Raw genomic sequence first — 11946 nt, forward strand, 5'->3', positions numbered from 1 at the left:
GCCAGGGTTGCGTTTGGCATCAAGGAACAGCTGCTGCCGCTTCCTACATTACTTCCTCCCCGAGACCGGGGGTGCCGCCTCACGGGAGCGTGGAACAATTCCAATTCTTGAACTTTTTTTGATTCGTATTTTTCATTGTTTCCTTGCACACAAAAGCGAGACCTCAATAGTCACCCGTACAGATGCTGATGATTACCTGCAACTTACTGCCTATCTCTGTCTAATTACACTCGCACCCCCCTGTGACCAACCGCTTGGAGAGCAGCTTACTAATCGAAACAGGTTCACATTCACTCTTCTTTGCAGGGCCGTAATCTATACAGAGGTGTTGCTGGGTTTGAATCCCACTTTGGACAGCAATACTGGGGTGGCTTGTGGTCCATCCCAAAGGCATTCATGATTTCAAAGCCCTCTTCTGATGCCAATTTTGGGGCGGGGTATGGACCTATTCAAGGTCTCATGCAGACCCACAGCTGATTGCTGTATGTGCATCGTCACACCAAGGTTAGTTTTTTTAGCCCCTGTAAGAGAAAGTACCCAGCTATGTTCAGCACTATGGCAGCCTGTGTCATGATCATGTGACCATAACGGACCAATGACACTGTTTGTTTACCGAAAGAGATGTTCGAGATTGACAACACACTATGACTTTGAAACACGCTTTCTGATACGTCGGTTTTGAATCTCACTTCAAACACCAATGTTGGTGAATGAGCAAAATCTATCTCAAATTCCTTGTTGGTTCTCGAATCACACTTCGGACAAAAATTATGGGGCGGGCTTGTCATCTATCCTGAAGACAAATTTGGTTTGGGGCCACACTTCTGACACCAATTTTGGAGTAGGAGTATATGTTTTTTTTATTTTGTCGAGGAAATGCTACTCATTCATCGTCATTGTTTCCACTATACATCCAACACTGATCACATCAACGTTCCATCTTGAATATCTAAATAAACACAGTCCTGAAAATTTCAGACCTTTGAAATTTGCTCAAACTTAAATAAAACCAAAACAGAATGAACATGTGCTTTAGTATTCATGACTTCTATTAAATACTTTGCTGCAGCTTTTCACTATTAAGATGGAAAGAATCATTTTCAACAATGTACACTATTTAGAGACAGACAGTATTTTCATTGTTGTGAACACGGCTCTGAAATGGTGCAGTCATCTCAATGAATGCCCCATTTTTTTTTTAAATGCATTTTTTAAAATGCATCATATGCTTCATAATTAAACTTGTCATGTGAGCCTACATTAAACTTGTTTGTAAAAGATAGTTGCATCGTTCTTCATGAATTCAGGATTGTGCTGCTGGCAAAGAGAGACGCTTGGACTTTTAGCAAAGCCTCATGGGGACATCTAGTGTTGGCTGAGGTAAAGACATTTTAAGAGCCACAAAAATGAATACCACTCAATACAACCACATAAGGTTTTAAAAAAAAGTCGAATCTTACTAGATAGTACACTATTGTTTCTGTAAAATAATCAAATTAAAACAATGCATCAGTATCCACAACATTGACTATTTTACATGGTATTTGAATGATACTAATATCCCCTTAACTGATATCAAAAATATACCTGCAATTACTTATTATCGGCTTGATACCAAACCTTGCTCTTACGACGCTAGCCCTGTTGTTTACTGCGTATCATGGTCATAACAACTCGTATCAGACCGATACCTGATCTTGCCATTCCCAATATCTGCTCTGTATTTACTTTGTACATGATCAAAACCAAACTTGCTATCACAGACACAGGCCTCGTGTTTACGTACAGTGGTATCGTAACGAAATCATGCCGGTGCTATTATTGCCCCATGCATTTACTTAAAATAGGATTGATACTATAGTGATACTGTCGCCTACTTCATATCAGAGGAATATTCAATCTACAGATACCAATACTGGCCTTACATTTACATTTCGGATTAATGCTGACACTCGCCCAGTATTTACTTCATATCCGCTTGATACCAAATGTTGCTATCGTTGAAAGTGGTTATGGAGTTACCTGGTATCGGATCAAGATGCCTTGCATTTACTTGTCTCGATAACAAATCTTGCTATTGCTGATAGTATCAGATTGATACCATATCTTGCCGCAAAGTATGCCTCTATAGCAGAGTTGTCACACATCAGATCTGGCCCAACTCATCTTTTTATTTTGCACACAAAATATCCACTTCATGTTTGTAGCTAAACAGAGCTGGTATTTTCATTTAGCCCTAAAATGCCAACTGAAACTGCCAAAATTCCTCATCTTTACAAGGTTTTACAAGTATTCATCTCCTCTAAATCGCTTTGTAACATTAATTGACAAATGTTATTCACTACAATATTTGCTTGCCAATATTTTCCTTGACTTGTCATTTCAAATCAATTTGTTTAAAAAAACAAATTAAAAAAGACATTTTCACTCAAGCCCTCTAACAAAAACCAAAACAAACATGTGGGCTGGGAAGAAAATTAATTTGACACCACGGCTCTAAAGCCACAGCAACAAACAAAAAGCAGATTTTTGTGACACCGGGCTTGCGATTGGATCTCATTAGATTGCGTAAGTGTACCTAATGTTGCGGCAGGTGTCACCACTCCAACGACAAGGGGCATAACAAGCAGTTTGCTGCTGTCGTCATTAATCCAAACTTCTGGTTCCTGTTGTGGGCGGCGGCGGCCGGGCTAATGTGATGTTTGTTGACAGGCGGACGCCGGCAACATGTCACGCGTGTCTCCGCGCCTCCTGCAGGTGCAGCCAGTTGACAATAATGAATGTCTCGCCTCTGGATCGCTGCCTCCTACTTCCCCCTCATCTTCTCTGAAGGAGAAAACAGCCCAACCACGAAAATGAAACAATCGCTGGGAAGGTATAATTCTCAATATAATAGTCAGAAATGTTGCTTCATAGCGGCCGTTTAGAATTAGTTCCTGGCAATGTGGTCGCTCCCCAATGTCATATGCTCTAAAGACGATTGGTCGTTCCACAATATTGTGTGCTTATAAATATATATATAAAAAAAGAAAAACTTTCCAGTAAACTCTCATATATTGTCAACCCACAGTGTTGTGTGCTTAAACAGTTTTGTTAACTCTTATAATGTGGCTGCACCACAATGTTGAACTTTTCTGTGATAACTGGGTGTTCCACAATGCTGTGTGTTTGAACACCAATTTTTCACTCCAAAATAGTGTATGTTAGAGGAACAATTGGATTGCACAATACTGTGGGCTTGATCAATGCTTGGTGCCGCTACAACGCTGTGCGCTTCAATGACAACTGGTCACTCCACAATGTGTGCTTTAACAACGATTAACATTCCAGCAGACTTAAATTGAGTTGTTAAAAAAATACTAAAACTTAACTAAAAAGATGCATTCTGAAAAAAATTAAAACTAACAAACCTGCTCTAAAAAAAAAAACAAAAAAACACGAATTAAAACCAACTGAATTTAAAACAAGAAAAATGAAATATATACTAACTCTTGGGCTCTAGCACCCCCCTTCACCCTTGTGAGGATGAGCGGAACAGATAATGGAAGGATGGATATATACTAACTCTAATATAAAATGCAAAACCCTGGCTTTATCGAAGATTGGTTGCTCCACGTTTTGTGCTTTAAGGACAATTATTACGCCACGATATTGTGTTCTTAAATCGCCATTCCCATTCCAGTTTACTTTTGCTTGTGGTTCCTCTATGGTCTTTTTCGCAAAACGAAAATCATCAGTTTGGTAGAATCTCGCACACGATTGCACCATAATGTTGTGTGGTTTAACAATAGGACATCTCCGGATCTTTCTGTTCTTCTGCATTCACAGCAGAGTGCATATGCATTTGTCATAGAGCAAAATGTGATATAGATCAGAGCCTTGCATACACAATGTTGTGTATTATTCATGAGCGTGTGGCATGTAACATTGACACAGTGCAGATAACGACAACAATGATGCTGCTCTCTGCTGTGTCATCAGCATCTCACCAGCAATGTGCAATGCCCGCCGAATGAAAATGAGACTGTTGGCACAAAACAACCCACAATAGCCATAAATAAATCTATATAAAAAAGTCCCTTTTATGGACCCCCTAAAAATCTAAATAATTTTGATAGTTTAATCAAAGTTTGACCTTTTGCTCAGGTAAACAAATTCCTCTATCGACACCCCTTGATGGTTAGGCGAAGTATATAATACACTTGTAAAAATTTCATGAGGGGATACACAAAAGTTTTATTCCCGGATTGTCAAAAAACAATTGTAAAGCAAAAGAACATCGGGAATTACGACGTGTCACCGAACACATCAAATCTGCAACAGGAGACACGGCACTTTAAAGGGGCAGTGTGTAGAATTTTTTTTTGCTATATAGTGGTTAATTAATAGAATGCAATGACCTCAGTTCGAAGTGCGTACATTTTTAATTACATGAAGTACAGTCCCACAGAGGGACCACACTTCACAAGCCTACCACCAATTTCTTTTGCAGAGCAAAGAAGCAATAAGTCATCACCAACGACTTGTGGTATCCCCTCAAGAGACAAAATACGTGCCATTTGTTACAATTACGGTAGTCATTGATCCAACAAATTTGTGATTCGGTGATTATCTCCTTCAGGTATGAATCGCAGAAAGATGGCACATCGGCGTCCTGTACAATGAGTCGCGAACCATATAATATAATCAGCGATTACTAGACCAATGATTATATTAAAAATGGGTGTTGATCTGATAGAACATACATTTTTGGGGATATTATTTAAATTAATAGTGGGTTTTATAATGAATGAACATTGGAAAAAAATCATCATATACACTGTGTCTTTGAGTTTGTTTGTTTTTTAAAACGTAGGGTATCTCACAAACAAATTTATCTTGCTAAATTGTTACTTGGTATCACTCAAATAAGCAGAAGATGAATACGAAATAGGGGGTTTCGGTGTGTACATAAATGCACCCATCAATTCCACTCCACTAACCTGTAACCTGATGTTCGGGAGACATGTTACTTTACGTCCTTTTAGACAGGTGGGATATCAAAACAACCACTTGATCTTTCTTATTTGTTAGTCGGTACCACTCAAGTAAATTATAACTACATTTCTTTTACCATTGTTTGATGAATAGGCTTAATGTAAAACCGCTTTTCAAGTTTTGTACGTACATACATGGTAATCATAAAGCGGACGATCAATACGAAAAGGAAAATCACATTGTTTCCTGAACGCATCCCCAACTCCGCTCCACCAACCTGTTGCTCGCTCAGGGTGCCGCCTCCTCTTCTCTTTCCATTTTCCCCTCGTCGCCGGCTGCTTGCCTCTTCTTCGTCTCACTCCCTGGCTTCTCCATCCGGCGGACGCATGGCTGCCAACAAAGTGATAGTTTACGGTGGAAAAGGCGCCCTGGGCTCCAAGTGTGTCCAGCATTTCAAATCCAAAGGATGGGTGAGTGGACGCGTGCTAGCCAAACAGGCTAACCCGGTGGCTAACGGACAGCTATCCACTAGTTCAACTTTTTATTTTTACCACAGTGTTATTAACAAAAATGTGGATTATAGAGTTTTCACCCTTCTAACCGACTAGTGGGTTGCCAATATCGACATGGGTGCTAACGAGGAGGCTAACGAGAACATCATCGTCAAGTTGACGGACTCCTTCTGCGAGCAGGCTGGCCAGGTGGGTGATAACAGAGAGCGGGTGACGATTCATTCAGGTTGCCCTAAACTCCATGAACTTCAATATTTATACAACGTGGTGCTAATATACGTTGAGCACGTTTATTTATTTGGGGGAGTTGCGTTACCATCAGGAGCGTCTGTTTCTGTGATGGTGTTGCGTTCAAGTCACCTGCTGAACTGTCAGGTTTAGCTGGCGTCTGTTTCTTAGCTGGCTAGTGATGCGTTTAAGTACCGTTTTTCATTTCATTTTTGCCTTTTCATGCCTGCTCAGGCGGAGAACAAAAGGCTCATTTATTTTTAAATGTCAGTAGAAATGTTAAAAACCCTCTCTGAGCAGTGCTTGTTCCTACTACTAACAAATAATATTATGTAAAATGATAGCACAAGTAATTTATTTATGGTCTATTATTGCTGGTATACAATTATACATTCAACATCCAACAATTCAATTATTTATACATTTGAATAAAAAAGACGATGAATTGACTGCTTTGATTATTTTTCAAAGATCGCTTGTTGTTAAGATGCCTTGTGACCCCAGACATCAGCTGATACAGATTATCATTAAAAAAAAAAAAAGTTACTTACTGCCCTCCCGTCTAGCCCAAGAGCGCATGACTTGCTTTTGATGTCTGGACTGAATTTTTAAAAGCATATTATCAATATATATTTATAGGTCACATCAGATGTAGCCCAATTGCTTAGGGAGCAGAAGGTAGACGCCATTTTGTGTGTCGCCGGTGGATGGGCAGGAGGAAACTGCAGTTCCAAAGGTAAGAGCTCAACATGCGTTGCTTTGTGAATGCAAAACTGAAACTAAATAAAATCTGATTTATAAATTTGATGAGATTTTGTGAACGTTACCCTGCAATTAAAATTGTATCCTTGGTGTCTTAATAAAATGTCTGTGACGGGTTTGAGTCAAGAATTTCAGCAAATGTCTCACAGTTGATGGGTGAGCAAGCACTACGTTGAACGAATTATTTGTATGCGAGACTTATAAAATTTATATTTCCATAACACAATGCCCTTATACCCCCTAAAATGAGTGTAATGGGGCACAATAACAATTTAAGCATTTCTTTTCATGTGGCTAATGGTGGAAATAATGATCAAACGTTGATGCCATATATTAGTTGCCGTGGGCTAAAACGCTTGGAAATTTAGCACAACCCATCTGTCTAAGGTTTCTCTTTCTGATCGTGACTTAATTGGATAGATTTGCTTGTAGGGGTTCGGCAAAGTATGAGCCCACGGAATTCACCCCAAAATGGCTGCTTCTAAATCAAAATGACCATCTTTCTGTTCAATTTTGGGCATGGGGTCTAGGGTCTTTTTCGTGCGTGTTATTATAGACAAGTTCAGCCAATTTGGATTAGTGAAACCGGTGGTGATGGCTATTTTTTTTTTTACCAGCTCCCCGGGATAACACCTCTAAAAACGAACATTTTACTAGGATACACTTTGAGAACTCCTGTGTCTATTATAAGGGCATTGTAATCATGTGTTTTTGCTCTTCAGACATGTACAGGAACACAGATCTAATGTGGAAACAGAGCGTGTGGACCTCCACCATCTCCACCCACCTGGCGGCCATGCACCTGAAGCCAGGAGGTCTGTTGACTTTGGCGGGGGCCAAAGCCGCTCTGTCAGGGACCGGAGGTGAGGTCTACTCTTGTGCGTTTGTGTGTGTTTACCATTCTCATCCATGTGAGCGTATTGATCTGTGTGTTGTCCGGCTTGTCAATACTGATAATGCGTGTAATAGAAAGCACCGTAGGGAATCGACTTTCTTATCGGAAGATATGTCGATAAAATGGATCTGAGCAAGAGGGAAAAAATGGACAATTCTGTGCTTTGTAAACAGAAAGTCAATGCTCTGATAGGCCCGTTTGTCCATCAGCCGGCGCGCTGACCTGGCCGCGACCCAATCGCTTTGTTTCGATCACTGGCAAAGCGAGGCTGAGTCAATATTTAGAAAGTAGCTGGCCGGAGTTCATGTGGGGAGACTCTGCTGCAAACTTTTTAGCTGTATAGAATAAAGTTTTCATGTTTAAAAATAATAAATTGTTCTCTTCCCTCATTCATGGACTATCAAGTATATGCAAAAGCAACAGGTGACTCTGAGTTTGAAGCCCTTCATGTTTTTAGTCGATCCTAAATCAGAAAAGTTATTTCAGGAAAAGGCACAATAATAGCAATATAAAAAAAAAAAAATAAATTGTGGCAACTGTTACTGAACTGCAGTTACTCTGAGTAATAACAATAAATGTTGTAAAATAAAAAATACATTTCCATAAAACTGAAACAATTAATACAGAAATGAACATATTAATTTAAGAAAACTCAATATTATGAATATAATACAATTTAAATTTAAATATAATTGTCATTATGAGCAAAATTATGTCATGAAATATTAAATAAATAGCAATTATATTCTATTTATAAAATACTTAAACTAAAATGTAAATGTTAATATAACAAAACAAACTTAAGTATAAAAATAATATTAATATTAATATGTCATTCGAGTGTTTAAAAAGATCCCTATTCACTGCCCTTGATAATTTTGATAACTTCATCGTCTTTTACCTCCTACACACTGTCTAAAAAGTCAGATTGTGTTTAAAAATATGTACGGTATTTCGCTTTTATTGATATTGCCAAGGCAACTTCCTTGTAGCATTAGTTACACATTGGACACCATTAGTCTATTGAACAAATGTTCTCATTAGCTCATTGTCAATAGTGCAAGGGGATCGAACCTGCAGCCTGTCTGATAGCAGAGGTCCGTGCCCCCAGCCTGACCCCAACATAACATCTATTCTAGCTTGGACTTTTAACGTTTCTTCCAAAATTGAAGGAAAACTCCCCTCGCCACCATTGGTCCATTCTTTATTGGCATGCCACGAGACTGCGCCAGTCGGGAATTCCTGGGATTCTTTGGGAAGCCACTGTACATGGTGGGGGAGGCTGTTTAGTGCATCCAGATGCTGAAGCTACAAAACATTTTCATCCAATTCCTCTTGTTTTTTTCCCCCCACCTATTTCCTTCGTTGACCCAAAGGCATGATGGGCTACGGGATGGCCAAGGCCGCTGTGCACCAGCTATGTCGGAGTCTGGCAGGCAAAAACAGCGGGATGCCTTCCGGGGCTGCCGCGGTGGCCATCTTGCCGTAAGTCCTCAATTGCAATGATTCCCAGGTTGTCGTGCAAACTTTGTGTTTTAGGTTCAATTATAATTGACTTCTAGATGCCGGACCACAAAATAGTCAGCAGGTGTGTCAACCTCTACAAAAAAAGTTTTCTGTGGAGCTCACTTGATTTCTGCTGCTAAAGAAAAAAACATCACATACCAAGTCATGGATACCGTCTCTCAGCTTTTTTTAAGTTTACATTTTTCATTTTCAACTCAGTGAATATTTTAATATAGCGCTGACAATGTTCTGTAGTTTTACAAAATGGTCTTAAATGAAGGCCTCCGCCTTGATAGATATCGATATTAATAAATGCAATCAAAACGGAAATAAAACGGCTCAAACAAACAATTACCGGTAAAATAAAGAAATGTAAATATTGAAAAGTAAAAATGTATTGGAAATGTAATGATTTTTTTTAAAAATCTGCCATTAAATGAACAAGCATATTTTGAACGTTTTGTGAGACAAAGCCTGCTTTGCTTTTATTAGCCATGTTCTACATGCGTCACAGATGGACAGATAAGGCGCAAAGCAAAGATAAGCATCAGACAATCATCATAAATTAGGTTGCAAATGGCAGATGTCTGTTGGGTCTGTCTTAGCTGAATGGTGTGCTTTTGTCGGCATCGTAACATTAGGGTTGTATTTTATTTTATTTTATTTTATATATTTTTTTTTTGCATCTTGCGTTGTGTCTTGCATTCAGTTGCCCTTTCCACCAACAGCAGCAGCAGCGGCAGCATATTGAAGGGAAGCTGTCTCATCTGTTTTGCATTAGCCCAATGACTTGCATTTCTGCTGCTTTTCACCCCCCCACGCATGAACATTGGTCACATGACTGAAGCAGCCTGGCATCATAAGGCAAGCATGTGGCAGCCTTTTGTTTTCCCTCTCAGGCCACAACGTTAGGCACACCCGCACAATGCAATGACATCCCAAATTCTGCCTTTACAAAGGTGATGTGATACGTTCATCTTTGATTGACTGAGAGGTTGGGCTGGGCAAAATAATACTCCTGATTATTTTTGATTGGTATGGAAATTACGATTAATAAAAACGATTATTTATGGTTTTCAGTAAGTTGTATTATGTTATATGTATGAGTTGATTGTCACCTGCCTCCATTTCACAACAGGGTTACCTTGGATACGCCTATGAACAGGAAGTTCATGCCAGACGCCGATTTCGGCACCTGGACGCCTCTGGAATATGTTGCTGAGTAAGTATGAGTTTATTACATTATCACTACCAATAACCTCTTATTATAATGATCTACAATCTATTAATTAAGGCACAGTAATAGTTTTATTACTTATACGATGTTGAAGAAGTACAAATATGATTCAATAAGAAACAGATAATTTAGGTTTTATGTTGGCAACAGTTAACTAAACTCAAGTAAAGTGACTTAATTTTTTTAATGAAAGCAGTGGTTCATATTGTTTTCTGGGTGGCTGTTTTAAAACGAGAACGATTGCAGATGCCTTTTAAGAGATCCCGGATGTGTGGAGAAAAAAAAAAAACCCACACCAGATTACCGGCGGGGGGATTAAATCGAGATTAGTTGAGGGTCCGAGCCACGCAAATAGAAAAGAATCCAACCGGTGGGGGAAATGAAAAGTGATGGCGATCATTTCAATCATTGTCCTTTTTTATTAGCGCGATGACCTTGCGCGCAATTAGCTTGCCTCATAATTCCTGGCATGGTGTATTTGTCAGCACTGAAAGAGTTTGCGTTAACCCTCATGTCATGTTCGTTTCTCAGGGATGGCACTAATGTCCTTGGGTGAGTTTAATGATTCAAATGAGTCTAAATTGAAAAGAAATTCACAGAAACGTTGGTTATGTCATTTTTACCAAGATGATAAATTAAGATGGATTTTAAATTATTTGAAATGTTTTGGAATCATAGTTGTTTGTTGTTTATATGGTTTATTTGTGGGTTAAACATAATAGGCAATTAGAAGCAGTATTAGAGGGCGTCAGTTACTGTTTTTTCCTCTTTGCAGCAGGCTTGTCTTGCTGCTCGGCAAAAAAAATCAATAAAATGAAATTTTGTTCTGCTCATCATGTTGAGAATCACAGCTATTGACTCACTTGTTTTTAAACATACATGAGATTTTAGAATGCTCACTAATATACATTTTCATTATCTCCAACGGAGAAAAATCGTTTCACAATCCCACCGATGTCCGTGAACAAATATGGAGGTTCCACTCTGATACAGAATCTCTATTTGAAGGTGTTTGCAGCCATCTTTTAACCCCTCCTCTCGTCCTTCCCCTGCCCGCCTCAGAACGTTTTTCAACTGGGCCACAGGCACCGACAGACCGGCGTCAGGCAGCCTGATGCAGCTGCTCACCTCCGGCGGGAAAACTCAGGCTGTTGCGGCGCCGTAAAGGACGGACAGACGGACCGCAGTGGCAGCATTGTCGTCGAGGGGAGAATGGAAGATAAGCACGGAGAGGAGATAGAGGAGGAGGATCAGGAGGTGATGGAGTTTGAAGGCAAGCGAGGGGAGAAAAAAGGAGAGGGTAAAGAGTTCAGTGTTACATGAAGCAAAACAGCGCCATCTAGCTTTGGATGTCACTATTGCTGTTAGGCTCTGGCTGCTTGTCAACATGATTATAAAATATATCATAATAAAAGGACCAATGTGATGTTCAAAGGTGGGTTTTATTGGTGTGAATACATGTGATGGGACAAAATATTAGCTACACATTCTAATAAGAGCCAGTGACCAAAATAATAATGCTCACTTATGAGCACCACCAATTTAATTAATTATTGTGGTTCTAATTTTAATGCCCTACACGGAAAGCTGTTGCTAATCTTTTGCTGACCTCTCAGGTTGCCACATGAGGTAACCAAAACCTCAGATGTTTTATATATACAATAACTTGGTAGTATATATTTTAAGAAAGAAATGTGGAATATAAATAAAGTATTTGCAATATGGCAATCAAACCTGAGCTTTATTCTAAATGTTATTTTATTATATATTCATTACACTGAAAGCTGATTCTAAAATGTTGACTTAAGGTAACCAAAATGGACATAACA

General features: G+C 39.3%; 2 protein-coding genes across 3 annotated transcripts in view; one reads left to right on the forward strand and one right to left on the reverse strand.

Moving 5' to 3' along the window:
* Positions 1-2783, reverse strand: part of fstl5 (follistatin-like 5) — a 108950-nt gene extending 106167 nt beyond the window's left edge. Inside the window, exon 1 of one of the 2 annotated variants that reach the window (XM_088292909.1) lies at positions 2579-2783. In XM_088292909.1, coding sequence (XP_088149035.1) covers positions 2579-2621 — 43 coding nt within the window. In that variant the 5' untranslated portion in view covers positions 2622-2783. The remainder of the gene's footprint in view (positions 1-2578) is intronic. The other variant, XM_088292910.1, reaches the window with a different exon arrangement.
* A 2448-nt stretch (positions 2784-5231) lies between these two features.
* Positions 5232-11551, forward strand: qdpra (quinoid dihydropteridine reductase a). The gene is made up of 7 exons (XM_088292913.1): positions 5232-5447; positions 5586-5678; positions 6357-6453; positions 7202-7342; positions 8751-8859; positions 10019-10102; positions 11180-11551. Exons 1-7 carry the CDS (start codon positions 5364-5366, stop codon positions 11280-11282), a joined length of 711 nt encoding a protein of 236 aa, XP_088149039.1. The 5' UTR covers positions 5232-5363; the 3' UTR covers positions 11283-11551.
* The last annotated feature ends 395 nt before the right edge of the window (positions 11552-11946 follow it).

The sequence above is a fragment of the Idiotropiscis lumnitzeri genome, chromosome 4 (genome assembly GCF_059441095.1).
Source record: "Idiotropiscis lumnitzeri isolate Australia: NSW breed Sydney's pygmy pipehorse chromosome 4, RoL_Ilum_1.0, whole genome shotgun sequence".
NCBI lineage: Eukaryota > Metazoa > Chordata > Actinopteri > Syngnathiformes > Syngnathidae > Idiotropiscis > Idiotropiscis lumnitzeri.

Coding starts and splice junctions, on each gene's coding strand:
- qdpra (XM_088292913.1), top strand. CDS start 5,364: ATGGCTGCCAACAAAGTGATAGTTTACGGTGGAAAAGGCGCCCTGGGC. Junction 5,448..5,585: donor ATTTCAAATCCAAAGGATGG/GTGAGTGGACGC, acceptor CTAACCGACTAG/TGGGTTGCCAATATCGACAT. Junction 6,454..7,201: donor AGGAAACTGCAGTTCCAAAG/GTAAGAGCTCAA, acceptor TTTGCTCTTCAG/ACATGTACAGGAACACAGAT.